We start from the raw sequence: 14,672 nt of genomic DNA, 5'->3' as shown, positions 1-14,672 counted from the left end.
TTGTTTATTCCCTTCTGTATCTTTTATGAATTGATTTGTTTTGCTTGTGCTTTAGTCCTGACGACAATGATAGGCCACAATGATACCCACATTTCCTGCTATCTTTGCTGAGAGCAATTAGCTATAAAAACATGAAGTCTGTTAACGTGAACCTTATAGTTTCATTCGATCAAAGTTCTCTTTTGCAAAATTCTGGAAACCAGCTGAATCTGAACTACCGCCATCAAGCTTTTCAATTAAATGCACATGTGAACTGAAAATCACTCAAGAAAGTGATGTTTTCTCTGCCATCTCTAAACCATCTGGTGATAACCAACAGTAAACAGGTTGTGGAATGCACTGCTGTATGATGTTGTGATGGCTAATTCTTTTAATGCTTTAAAGAGTGGCTTGGATGATTTCTTGGAGAAACATAATTTCCAAGGCAATTGTTAGACTAAAATCTATAGTGAGTATTAGTGATGGCCATGCGACCCAGGCAGGTTCGGGTCGACCTTGCATGCTTCCTTCCGGGTCCAGACCTTCCAAATGCCGGCTTTCGACTTCCAGGTTCAGCATTTATAGACGTGCACCTCTTGTCCCGCCCCTTTTGTGACATCATCGGCTGAACAGGAACCATGAAAGTCGGGCTTGGGCGGGCGTGGGTGGTGAGAAGGCGGGCGGCGGGCAGGTGCGCGTTGGGAAAAGCCCAACCTTCACATCACTAGTTAGTATTGATTGAGTATTGATTGATGGGTATATATAACTTATGCGAGGGTATGGAGTGGCCAGTGTCAGTGTGTGAGTGTATGGATGCTGGGTTTCTTGTGGATGGGTTGAAATTGATGAACTTTGGTGTTTTTCAACCCAATTTAACTATGTAAATAAGTAACATATAAGCTCTATAATATACAATGGGATTCTTCATAACTTATCTGTTCTTCTATGTATCCTGTGCTTGAATAGCTGACCCCATGGCTACACAGCAGCTTGTTTATATAATCTATAGTTGTGTTTCTGAAGCAAATACACTAATTTTACCAGTGCAGGGCAACAGCACATTATATTGTCGTTCCTAACACTTTCATTTTTTTGGTGTTACTGTTCCTTTAAGAATACTGTTGTTAATTGTAGTAACAAATGAACCTGTGTTAACAACGCTAGGGGTAGTAAAAGTTTTTATTCATATGAGAAAACTCTTTTGTGGCTCAGATATGAATTAAAACTGCATAAATAGCCACTTTAAAAAGTCAACGTTCTAGATTAAAAAGGATGATTTATACTTTGTTTACAAATTGTTCCTTTTTTGTTTCCTTTTCACTTTGAAATTTCATGTAATTAAGACAGTGGTTTCTTAGTACCGGTACACATGGAAAATCTTAAGGTTGAAAGTCAGTTCCAAAGGGATTGCTCAAACTTGCTTACTGCTAATCATTTCATTTAAGACAAAGAACAATTTATACCTCTTGGCTTTTGTCTCTTTTAGGAATTCAGAAAGGAAATTCCAGCCAACCACACAAAAATCATTAAGTATGTCAACATCTTTACATCAGGCCAGATTACATACAAATATATATATATATATATATATATATATATATATATATATATATATATATACACAGTTATGGGATCTATTATCTGGAATGCTTAGGACCTGGGGATTTCCAGGTAAACGTTACAGGATTGTTTTGCCATCATTTTGGATTTATGCTAGCTTAGTTACCATTAAGTTCAAAATACTGTATTATTGTTACAGAACAAATTAGTCAAAAATGCTAAACTGTTTAAAGGTTGCTAAGGGAAACAGAATTGTCATGAGCCCAGACAACCACTTGAAAAAATAAACATAATAAGTGAACAAAATACTGTACTAACAAATTTAACTCAGTAAAACACACCTCACAAAGGTCTTGGAAAAAATATATGCACAATTAAAATCTAAAATACAATACATGTATCTGTTTTTAACAACCTCCTTGTTTAAAGAAGTTATAGACATCCAATCTCAATAGGATTAATAATGAAACCATGTGCATAGTTTGGAATGGTATCCTATAGTAATTAATATGTGATGCCAATCTGAATCTGTTTGGTTCTACCTAAAACAGTAGTTGACACAAGTTGCCTCTGGTGTTTGCTGTTTGGAAATCCACCAACTTGTCAACACATTCAACTTGTCTTTGTTCTTATTATGCTGAAGGCGAGAGTTCAGGTCCAGCCAATGGAAATTGTTTGGTTTACATTCCCATATTTTATAACTGAGGGAACCAGCTGGTAACTGGAGTTTGGTACCATACTGTGGCCATTTCTAGTGACTTCACAGGAAGTGTTTATTTCTTTTGGGTGACCTTTGCTCTTTTAGTGCCTTATTTTACTAAAGTGATATATGTCCTTCCATGTCCATGTATGGTTTTTTAAGGTACTCCAGTCTTCAGTAAATTTATTCAGTGGATCATATTTAAGAATGAGATGTAAATCAGTTAACTTATATTTCTTATGTTGGGTCTATAAAGAGTAATGTTACTAAAATGTTGTTAATGAAACATAACTTTAGATGTTTCAGACTAATTTATGTTCTCTCCTCCTAATAAGGTAACATTGAATAGGCAAATCTAGTAATGCGTCATGGCCAATGTGTGGGTATTATGGCGAAGGGCCTACAGACCTAAGCATTTCACATTAAAGGTGCAACATTACTAATTTAATGTAAAATTAAAAAATATACTATATATTATTGTCAATGATTACCAAAAAGGGAAATGCATTGACTTGCTTCATGTGCTTTGTAATTCTGTATATAGAGGTCTAGAAACCGAGGGGGGAAATGACAATGGTGTTGAAAATGGAAATAATGATATTAGTTGATATTACCCTTGTTTACTCCCTATAAATTGTACCGATTATAAGGTAAACTGCAATAACAATATATGTAAAATTCACTTTGTTTCAATTGTTAGAACCTATTTCCTTGTATAATAGTATTCATTTGGTTTAGTATTACAGGAAAAATAAACTGGCATTTAGGATGAACTGTGGGACGACAGACATGAAGTTGTATTTCTGGTGCTTCCTGGCCCATAAAGATGCTTCATGGATATGTTAGGAAATAAGCTCCAGATTTCCTGTTCAAGAGGATCATTTTCACACCCACAGTAAACTTATACCTCTCTTTTCTTGCAGGGTTTTTATGTAACTGCAAATATGTGATAAATTGGTGTTAGAGCATTACAAGACAGGTTGAAAAAGATATATCTGTGTAACCTTACCCTTTAACACAAGGACATCTTGCATGCTTTTACTGCTAAACACGTAACCTCAACAGAATAACAACAAAGCAATATACTCTACATTTACGTGACTAGACAGTCTTCCGTCCGTTTAATACAGCAAGGCAGTATTGAAAAAGTAGTATTGGCCCTTAAAACACCTGGAATCTATCCGATGGGCAACTGGGCAATATCGCAGAGGAAGAGAAGACCTTTTTGCTGTTTTGTTTCCCTCTTCTGGATATTACTAGTACAGGTATGGGACCTATTATCCAGAATGCTCGGGACCTGGGGCTTTCCGGATAACGGGTCTTTCTGTAATTTGGATCTTCCCACCTTAAGTCTACTAGAAAATCATGTAAACATTAAATACACCCAATAGGCTGGTTTTGCTTCCAATAAAGATTAGTTATGTCTTAGTTGGGATCAAGTACAAGCTACTGTATTATTATTACAGAGAAAAAGGAAATAATTTTTTAAAATTTAGCTTATTTGATTATAATGGAGTCTATGGGAGACGGCCGTTCCGTAATTCGGAACTTTCTGGATAATGGGTTTCCAGATAACAGATCCCATACCTGTACTTGCTAAACAAATTACCCCTTACACCTAAGCACAAGAATCAAAGCAAGTTGTGAGATGACAAGGACACTTAATTTAGATTTCCATTACAGAACATTTTATTTTAAAAGCTAAGATTTACAAGTACACTCCTTCTACGATTTTGGCAGTGTCTCTGTCCAAGTCCAAGTGCAAGTCTAGCTTGATCTGTGGTATATACCTAGAAACCAAAGATTCTAACCAAGTATGATATATATATATTCTATTGCCAATTCACATTACAGTTCTGCATATGTTTCCCACTGGCAACAGTTAGTTCAGGAATGAACTTCTATGAATATGTAGAATGTAAGTATATACAATGTAGGGATATACTATGGGTAAATATTTCCCTCGTTTGACAGAAATTAATATGTGCATGTGCTGTTATCAGCAGGAGGTAAAGTACGATGGCAAAGTAAGATTCCTCCTGGCAAGGAAATGAGTTAAGTATTTGCCTACTCTCCAGGGGGGAAATCAGTATTTGTAACATAATTCAATATATGTCCAGATGTTTTCAGTTCAAAGTTCATTAAAACATGATAAAATATGAATTACAGATTAGCAGCCTCTACACTAATTGGAAGTTGTAGTACATAAGCAGCTGAAGTCCAAAGTTTTCCTGAAATACAGCACATACTAATCTGCATATAAATGTTTTGTGATTTTAAAAAAGTCTATTCAATTTATATACATAATTATTTAATGAATTTAATATTTGGTATATTTTGATGAACTTGTTGATACAACCATAGAAAATATTCAGTATTGGAAAGAGAACATGGCAGAAGAGACAGCTGTAACAGTCTATTCTAAAGTTCTCAAGAATGTACACCTTTGCAATGCTGTTCATCGTGATCATCTGTTTCTCATCAAACTCCTGGTCTTTTTTGCAGTTCTGTCATCATGCTAAGAAGGACAAAATTACCTTGATCAGAAACATATGCCTAAATAGGCCAATGACATATGGCATTGCATTCTCTTCAACAAGTTAAGCTTTACAATATGTGAAAATGTGAGCTGGAAGCCTACATAAATCTCCACAGAGTTGTGTGATTAGATGTTTCTATTTGCAATTAGTACCTAAATAAATTGCACCATGATATAAATGTGTATCCATGCTTGTCCAAAAAGGGGAACACTTTAAAGGTTTTCCTTTTAATTTCACTTTGCTCAATATTGTGTATGTTTACTACATAGGATAATATTCTCCACCACAGCAATATCTTGTGGTTACATTTTCTGGGTGTCTAGTGACCTAACAGAGTTTGGCACAAAAAGGTTTCCCAAGCTGATTGCATTAATGTTGGGAAAACTGTATAAAGCATTAAAAATAGAAAAACACAGTACAAAAATATTTCCAAAAGACCAACAATTCACTCACAGAATAGAATCAAAAGCTTATCCTTTGCCTATTCTATATTAGATGCCTTAATAACCCTTCTACCGCCTATTATTAAATTCTGACAATATGTGAATGTTTGGGTTGTGTTTGGGTTTTCATTTGATGTCTGTTACCAGGCCAATTCATTATTGAATCTGCCTCTATCTGTTGTTTATAAGTACAGGTGAGCAAAGGAATATTATGGATATTTAAGGATATTTATATTTGGCCAAACATTTTGGGGCAACCAAATAGTTTTCCAAGTATAGATTGAAAGTGTTTCCCATCTGAAAAAGCCCCAAATCACCCTGTGTGACATTGCTCTTATACTTGATTCTGTGGATGTAGTTGTAGTTTATAGCCTATGAGCAGGCAAGCCCCATGTGGATTTTTTCTCTGCCAGCATAAATACACTAGCTGAGAAATGCCATCTAGGGCATATTTAGACCCTAAGTTTTCAAGCTTAAATCCACCCCATATGATCACTGGCAGATGCTTAAACTGGAGAGGAGGAGGAAAAAATATACTTTGCAAATAGTAAATTGCAGGAAAAAACCCATGAAAAAAACAGGTTGAATATTTTTACCAGTGTTAGTAAATGATTCTCTGCCCCAAGGTGGTCGTGCGCTCTAGACACCCCGAGCACGTGCTCAGACGACATGGGGAGACAGGGGTAACAATCAGACCAGTGAGTTGTTGGGAGAACAAGGGCCTGGACTAGGGGTAGATGACAGAAAAGGTACATGCCTAGAACTCCCTTGGCATGTGCCTCCTATACTTACCGCTAGTTTCGGCCCTGCTCTGTCCCTCTCACACAAACTTTGCTCAGACTGTGCCATAGGGATATAAAATCACTTCAAAATTCTGGGCCATGTCTAAAAAATGCATTTTATATGCAATCAGTGCAGCCCTTCTAGCTGGAATTTCTAGACATGTTCTTGAATTTTCAAGTGATCAGTATCCCTACTGTGCTACTTAGTATAACTGTATACACAGCACCACTGTATTTTTTAAAATACAGCCTCTGGTAAACAATTTCTCTATATGCAATTTTCCTTCACACTGTGCTATTGTTAAACCCATATCCTGTACTGTGACCTTGACTTGTGTCTTAATGGTTCCAAATAGGGAAGAAGCATACCAACTCAGTCAGGCAATTCCTTTATCACATTTAATGCAGAAGCATTAAAGCACAAGCTTTCGGGGAGCAACCATTTCTTCAGGTCGGTCCCCGAAAGCTTGCGCTTTAATACTTCTGCATTAAATGTGATAAAGGCATTGCCCGGCTGAGTTGGTATGCTTCTTCCCTGGTTGGAATATTGGGCTTGGAAGCGGCTTGGGATATGCACTCTGCAATAAAAAGTGGTGTGCTGCAAATGAAAAGTGGAGTTGTGTCTTAATGGACCATATCATTATAAGCAGCTCTGATATGAGGATAATGTCAATATTCCACCAAAAAAGAAATACCTCTAAATCAGATTTACCTAACCATTAGGTAAACATTAGGTAGACTCTGATGCAAATAATACGATGGCCCAACCAAGGAGAATTTAGCTGTAATTAAGCTGTTTTCTGCGTACTTGAGGGTTTTATGGTCTGTGTTACAGAAACATCAGCATTCTGTGTTTGTAAGAGGTTTGTTTTCAAATTTGCAGAGAATTATTTGAAATAAAACCCAAGTGTTAATGATTAATCTTTTTTTATAGCATACCTAATTAAATCATATAATGCTTCATTGGTTTGCTCCATGAGAAATGTGCAAGAGTTTTAATGATTGCATAAAATGCATGTAGGCGTCTTACTCTTAAAACATTCTGTTTGCAAAAAAACAAAAACAAGTGTTCTCATAATGGAATGAATTCCATCAAAGCTACCTATGCCGGATTTTTCTTCTGTGTCTCTCCTTTGTCCCATGGCCTGGATTCTGGTTCTATATAAATGTATATATAAATACTTTTAAATATTCAGACTTTGTTATACGTTCTGAACTCCCACAGCCTACTGCTTTTCTTGTTTAACCCACCATACTCTAAAAAGAAGCGTATTGTCTCTCATGATGTGCCATGGTTCGTCTCTGAACATATTCTTTGATGGCCAAAATCTTATTTATATTGTTTGCGATAAAACAAACACATATGAAAACAACATGGTGTTCTCTAGAAATATACAGATCAGTTAACCAAATTGCTATAAATCTCAAACTGTGCTGATTACAGAATGCAGTTATATAGAAATGGCCATGCATGGTCTGAAGGCCATAATGTGTAAGCCATGTACTGTTATGTCTGCATTACATGCAAGATACAAATTCCTAACTCTGCTGACATTGGATTAATTGCCAGACCCACTGGTGATTAAATAAAATTGCTGGGAAAAAATCAGCTTCCCTCTATGTTAAATAAACTGAAATTTCTCGTTTCAGCTGAAATTGTATCTCTTCTACTGTAAAAAGGCACACTTGATCAGAGCCTGCATCAAAGTACATTTTCTGAGTATATGCAATAAACCAATTTCTTTGAATACATTATAGTTCAGCACATATACTGGATGCATCACGATCTGCTTCTCTGTAAGGATTCACAGAAGATTGCAGGGAGGAGGGATTTGTTTTTTATCTCACCCACAACTTGTCATTATCATATTTAAAATAAAGTATCTTCCTGTAATATCCCACCACTAAACGAGTGGGGACAGACATGTTTTAAAGAGTAAGTATACCCCCTTGTTCAAATGTTTCCTTTCGCTATTAAATCTAGGAAATGTAGTCAAGGAGCAATGCAGTAGAGTTCAGTTACACCCAGTGAGATTTAATATGTAGTGGTTCATTGAACAGGGTTTATGCTGAACAAACTTTTTGCTTTTCAATCAAGAAAATGGATTTTGATATTTTCTGGGATTAACAGGCCAAACGGGGAAATTGAATCTACTCCATGGTTGGTCGTTGCAAAGCAAACCAGTAGATTACCACAAGCCCTGTTCATTTAGCTCATGCTCAGCAAGAGTTATACTGTCCATTTACTGTCCCTTTGGGAAACCTATGTTCTTCTTGGACGATTTTTACAATTATCCAGTGAAACTTGAGGGGTACATGCAATTGCTATTTTCCATGTGAAGAACTTTCCACCCACTAACAGTGGAATGTTGAGTGTCCTCATGCTATGTAAAACATTGGAGAGAAACATCACCAGTGATGTTGCCCATAGCAACCAATAAGATCTTTCCTTTTGTTTTCTCAATTGTAGATGACTACTGAAATCTAATTGCTGATTGGTTGATGTGAACAACATCACCGGTGACATTTTTCTCCAATGTTTTACACAGCATGATAAATAGGCCACTACATGTGGCCACCTTCTTGACAACATGTGCAAGACCTATTAAACAATACTTGATTTCCTGAAATCTGAGTTAGAGCAAACTACGGTGACACATGTAATGATAAAAAGGCAAATGTCAGAGATAAGTAATTGTTTTGTGATCCAACATGCACTGCAAGTGATGGGGTCTCCTGCATTAAAGACATAGTCCACATACCATTAAAGAGAATATTTCAACTAACTGGAAATTCCTAAGATAATATGGGTCCCAATGATACTCTTTTTAGCATACTGGCAGTTGTCCAAATTCCAACTAAAAAAAATTGCACAGCATAAATGAATTCACATGTAATAATCCAATGCTGTTTAACTTCCATAAATGATACATCAAAATGTCTTTAATAAAAATTGAATGCAATGTATGGGGACAAGCAGGGGCTGAAAGGCCTGGATGCATTTATCTGTAAGTAGGAAGCAGTGGCCAAAGGCCAAATAACTAGAGATTCTGGAGAAAGCAGACTCCCACCGGTCAATGAGACTTCAGCAACCTCAATGCTGCTATCTAGTACTATGAATGTGCGCTAAAAGCAGTATTACAGCAACAATTTCTAATTTCAGTCTATCTAGTAAAGGATAACTACCTCTGCATCCCCACTAGCTAGACATGTAAAATATATAAACATTCTTCTTCCAGCTTTAGACTTTGTCATATATTTAGTAACAATACAGATGTGTATATTTTCCCTGTGCTTGTGTGGGTTTCCTTTTTCCACACTCCCAAAATTTACGGTTAACTGGCTGCTGATAACATTGGCTGTGGTATGTGTGAATGCAATAGAGACCTTAGATTGTAAGCTCCACAGTGGCAGAGCCTGTTGTAAATGATGTACAATCATTGTAATGCAGTGTGAAATATGACTGCACTATATAAATAAAAAATATAATAATAATAATCTGCCCTGTTAATGCCGTGAATGTCCATTAGATGTACTTTGGGTAGTGCAACATTGGCCTTAGTCCTGTTTTGTATTCTGCAGATTGGTTGAGGTTATTGGGGGATTGGATATTGAGCTAACCTTATAGCAGTCTTGATCTATGATGGTGCTGATAGGTTGCTGATTGTGCTGAGCAATCTGAGGGAGTTTACTTTGGTCAGTATCAGCTAAAATATAGTCTGCTGCTTTTTAAATGGTTTGAGGTATTTTCTAAGCTGTAATCTAGTCATTTGTGGTGTCATGGTGAATTAGTGAGTTATATGAAAAAGGGTCAGAGCTAGATGTAGGGAGTAGCTGCTGGAAGCTATTTACTGTATCTTTAGCAGCCTGGGGTACCACAGGCTTCTATAAAATAGGCCCCTAAAACAAAATGATCAATGCTGGATATATGTAGTCAAGGCTACTAGAAACCAGTACTATATACAGTATACTGGTGCCCTTATGGAGATAGCAATGCATTCAAATGTAGAATGGAATGCTGGATGCAAACATGTGTTCAAGTGCAGGCCACTTTCCAGTGAGGCACTATGCACTGCCCGGTTGGTAATGCTCATGGGCCCTTATTGGTTTGGATATAAATGGAACTAGTTTGTAATTTGTATGTTCCATCGAAAATGAATCCTTGCATGGACTTCTGTGTGCACTAAGCGCCATGACTAGTTGGGTGACGTTTCAGAATGTAAAGTAAGGTCCCTATTCGGCCCGTTTCCTAGCAACTGACCCTGTTTAAGGACATCAGTCCCAGTAGAGAATGACCCTGGGACACATCCCCACTGGATATTTATACAGACAGGGAGCGCTGGAGAGAGCAAGCAGGAAACAGGTAGTCGGCAGAAGAGCTGCAGTGAACAGATCACATACAGTAAGATGACAGATTTAAATTTCCCGCCCCGTAGTAAAGTATTTTCAGTGGGTGATTGGGATCACTGGGTCTCTCACACACACATTGGGTCCTGTTGGTGAAGGGGAGGGAAGGAATTTCTTCATGCTAGGCTCTGGAGGGACTTGGTTGGCTACTCAGTAGATTCCCCCCCCCTCTCCCCCCCCATGAACTGCAGAGAGAATATACCAGTAAGCATACACAGCTTTAGTACTGATCTAGAGTACTTGGTGCTTCCCTTACCACTAATCTTGCAGCAATTTTAATTTTGGCTCCTTCTCCTTCATTTCTCCCACACAGTGACACGCTTAACTCTTTCCTTGCCTGAATTAACCACTTATGATTTTTCATCTCTGAAAATGTGAGATTTACCTATTCTACTGTAGCTACTGAGGTTATTGTGCAGAAGTGTTTAACTTACATTGTGTTCAGGGGTTATTGTACATAGAATAATTACTGTGTTCATCCTGCTATGAGTTCTGGGGGGGTATTATACATTAAATTGCCCGTATGCTTATCCTGCTATAAGTTCTGGGGGGTATTATACTTGGGTGCTCTCTACTCTTAACCCTGTCCCCAGATTTCACTTTGAAAATTAGCTCACCATAATGTTAAGGGGGCTATGATTATCCCTTGATGGTTTATATTATAAAAGATTTCCCCAACATTCAGCACTGCAATAGGGAGTTAAAAAGACAAGCTTAAATTTAATAAGTGCACTCACCGCAGAATCACCGGTGCCGACAAGCCCTATCAATATGAGCAGCGCAATCAGTAGCCTCCAGCTCATGGTCCCCTGCCACTCACACGCTCACCCTAGGATACTTCAATGGGTGCAGCTCGAGTCCCTCCTTTGCTTAATGTCTGGGTGCTGGCAAGGGAGGTGGAAGAGTCATATCCTTAAAGTTCCCTCTCTTCGAGAGCAGGATCAGAATGAACTGAGCTATAGACACATATAGACACTTTGTTGGTGCTGACACCCCACCCACTGCTCCCCCCACCCTCCTCACAGAAGACCCTCAATGAGCCTTCATCACCCACCGCCCTAGTAGCAGCAGTAGAGCACACGGGCAGCACTCGCAGTGGAGTGGAAACTCAGTTCAGGAAAGAACTGCTGGGATCTGCTGTTTCTCCCTCCTGAGTTCCGACTGCACAGGAATGAGCACACAGACAGGGACTTGGTCGCTGCTGAGCTGGTGAGTTCCTGAATCCTGAGAGCTGGCTTGGCTGGGGATGGAAAGCAGTGATTTTAAATACATGTTCTTGTCCTCATGTTAGTGCCAGAAGGTTTATAACTGCTATCAAGCTAATGTGTTAACATGTTTTACATGTTTACTAACTGTATTGCCTGCTTATATGCTGTTGAATATACAGTCACTGTGTAATCTGTATGCACTCCTTTGCTTTCCTACGTGATGTGCAGCTTGAATGTATACTGTATGTATTTTCCACATGTGTGCCAAATAGTGTTTAGTGCTGGCATGTGATTCAAAATTTTGCCTATAGAATGAAAATTCTGAGCTGGAACAATACTAGTACTTCTTGATTGCTATGCCAATTACAAAAGTGACTTAAGGTGACCAGTGGCAATTTCATGTATAATACTCCAGAACTCATAGCAGGATGAACACAGCAACAATTTCCTATATAATACCCCTGAACACAGTTTAATCTAAACACAGCCATTATGCACAGTAGCCTCAGCACATACATTAGAATAAGTAAATATCATATTTTTAGAGGTTAAAAATCAGATTGGTGTTAAGGCAATGAAAAAGGTAATGGGAAAGAAATGATGCCAAATTAAATTGTTGCAAGATAAGTGAAAAGGGAAGTGTTTGGGAGAAATGGGTGGTATGCAGATTTAATGATCTGCATACAGTATATTCTCTCTGCACTGACAGTCCGGGGGGGGGGTGGAAGAGGGGGACTTTGCAGAGTAGCCAGCCACCAGGCCAAGTCCCTCCAGAGCCCAGCAGGAAGAAATTTTCTTCCTCCCCCTCACCAACAGGACCCATTGTGTGCATATGTGAGACCCAGTGATGCCAAGTGGCCATTGAAAATATTTAAATATATTGTGGGAAATTCAAATTTCTGTATGTGATTTTTTCGCTGCAGTTCTTCTGCCAACTACCTACTGCCTACTTGCTCTCTCCCGAAGACCTCAAATGGGCTGGCTGCCAGAAAACAGGAACCTTGTACTATATACTTAAGTCTTATGTCTGCCTAACATCTCTACCTCTATGCCTTGATGCTTTGGGCTTTTGTCACCTATACGCTGTCCTATTAGAATGGTAACAATCATATTTCTGTACCAGCTGGATTCCTACTTGAAAACATTGTTTTACCCAGTATAGGGCACATAACTATTATAAGATGATTAGGTGATTTGCTCAAAACCAGAACAGCTTGCCAACTAGAATCAAATCTTTACTCAAGCACAAAACCATTCCTTTTCCTGCATGGTTTGAGGCAGGTGACATACTGTAAGGCTAGGGCAATATAAATGCAGATCTGGGCCTGCAAAGAATCTGCTCTCCAGCTGACCTTCTTCTGCTGTTTTGACGCCCCCAGAAGTCTCTGCTCAGGTGCAGGCAGAAGCGGTGAATTAAGGCAAAAAATTTGAGCGTTTGCATTTCACAGCCAAAATCCACTGCCTCTGTCTGTACCCAAGAGGAGAATATGCTTCTGGGTGGGGGCACATCAAAGAGACAACAGCAGCGTAGAAGCGAGATCTGCCTAGTAGTGATGTGTGTGTCGGGTAAAACCCAACCCGCACACAAAAAAATAGACGAGCGACAGGGGAAAATGAAAGGAAGGGAACTTGTAACCAACCCGCACCAACCCGCTTGTCGATGACGTCAAAAAAGGGACAAGCAGGCGTGCGGCTATAAAACTGGAAGATGGAAGCCGGCAGTGTAAGGTGGCGGGCCCCCGCCAACCACAAATGGGGATGAGAGGTCGGCCCGAACACGACTGACCCACGGGTAAATCCGCAGGTACCACGGGTATCGGGCCGGCCTGCACATCAATACTGCCTAGTGTGGCCCTAGCCTAAAGCTGGCCACAGACGCAAAGATCTGATCGTACGAATCAATGTACGATCGGACTTTCCCATCTCCCGACCTGCCACTAACCATTCAGATCAAAGTCTTACCATTCCGCCCCTGACAGCAATCGTACGATAGTTATGTCTGACAAAGCTAGTGACAGTCTCCCACTGAAAATGGTACGATCGGCAATACACGCAGAGATATTACTCGCAGCTGACAGAAATTTTCTGTCCGATCGACCAAACGACCGATCTCCGCCGGACGAAAAATGTCAGGACTCTCCACACACGGTCCGAAAATCGTATGAATCCTCGATTCATACAATGAGATCTCGGCGTCTATGGCCAGCTTTACTCCCACCAAAGGAGAGGACGTTCTTTATTGTACTGATACATGTCACTGGCTGTATGGGGAATGTATTCTTATATAATAAATAATGTGCCGCCTATCGTAAAATTACTCGTTTAAATTTTGGTTATTATAATAAATGAAGTACCCCTGTTGTAAAATATGCGTTCTGATTAAGGAGTTCCATGGCCCTATGTAAGCATGATGCAGAGGACCCCGTGCTTTTATACAGGTCGTGGAAAGCCAATATCCTAATATCTTACAACAGGGGGTGCATTATTTAACTTAAACAAGTTTCAATGGGTCATGTGACAGAAATGACATCATTACAGGGCTGTAACTAGGAGTAGGCAGAAGAGGCACGTACCTAGGGCACAATGATAGGGGGTGCTAGGCACATTCCTCTTCTGATGCCTACCCCTAGTCCAAAATCTTGTTCCCCCATTGTTTACCCAGCCTCCATAGGCAACACACGAGAGTGTGCTGTTTTACTCATGCACATGGTATTCTGTGTATGTGGTTCATGCTTTTCCGTGTATGCGCATAGGGGAGGGGGACATCACTAAGCACCATTTATAGGGATATCATTTACAGGATATTAGTGGCTCTTTTGTATTATATATGAATATACAGTAATACAGTATAAATGATCACTTTAGGGGGCTAGGCCTCCCTAACTCGTTGGTATTCTAAACCTATGGTATAAATGACGCCGTGTGCAAAATATAAAGGAAATTATTCACTGGTATAGCAAAATCTGTTTAAGGTGCATAACACTTTACTTTGTCCCTGCACAATGTGAAGTATATGAATGCACCTTGGCTGGATGGCGGGTGCAGCACAAACA

General features: G+C 39.1%; 2 protein-coding genes across 2 annotated transcripts in view; one reads left to right on the top strand and one right to left on the bottom strand.

Moving 5' to 3' along the window:
• col4a1.L (collagen, type IV, alpha 1 L homeolog) overlaps positions 1-11,226 on the bottom strand; it is a 93,571-nt gene extending 82,345 nt beyond the window's left edge. The window contains exon 1 of the mRNA XM_018247205.2: positions 11,149-11,226. Coding sequence (XP_018102694.1) covers positions 11,149-11,214 — 66 coding nt within the window. The 5' untranslated portion in view covers positions 11,215-11,226. The remainder of the gene's footprint in view (positions 1-11,148) is intronic.
• A 304-nt stretch (positions 11,227-11,530) lies between these two features.
• Positions 11,531-14,672, top strand: part of col4a2.L (collagen, type IV, alpha 2 L homeolog) — a 118,728-nt gene continuing 115,586 nt past the window's right edge. Inside the window, exon 1 of the mRNA XM_018247204.2 lies at positions 11,531-11,620. The gene's annotated coding sequence lies outside the window, so the exon portion shown is untranslated. The remainder of the gene's footprint in view (positions 11,621-14,672) is intronic.

The sequence above is a fragment of the Xenopus laevis genome, chromosome 2L (genome assembly GCF_017654675.1).
Source record: "Xenopus laevis strain J_2021 chromosome 2L, Xenopus_laevis_v10.1, whole genome shotgun sequence".
Taxonomy (NCBI): domain Eukaryota; kingdom Metazoa; phylum Chordata; class Amphibia; order Anura; family Pipidae; genus Xenopus; species Xenopus laevis.
Note: the sequence above shows the minus strand (reverse complement) of the source record. Positions and strands in the feature narration are given on the sequence as shown.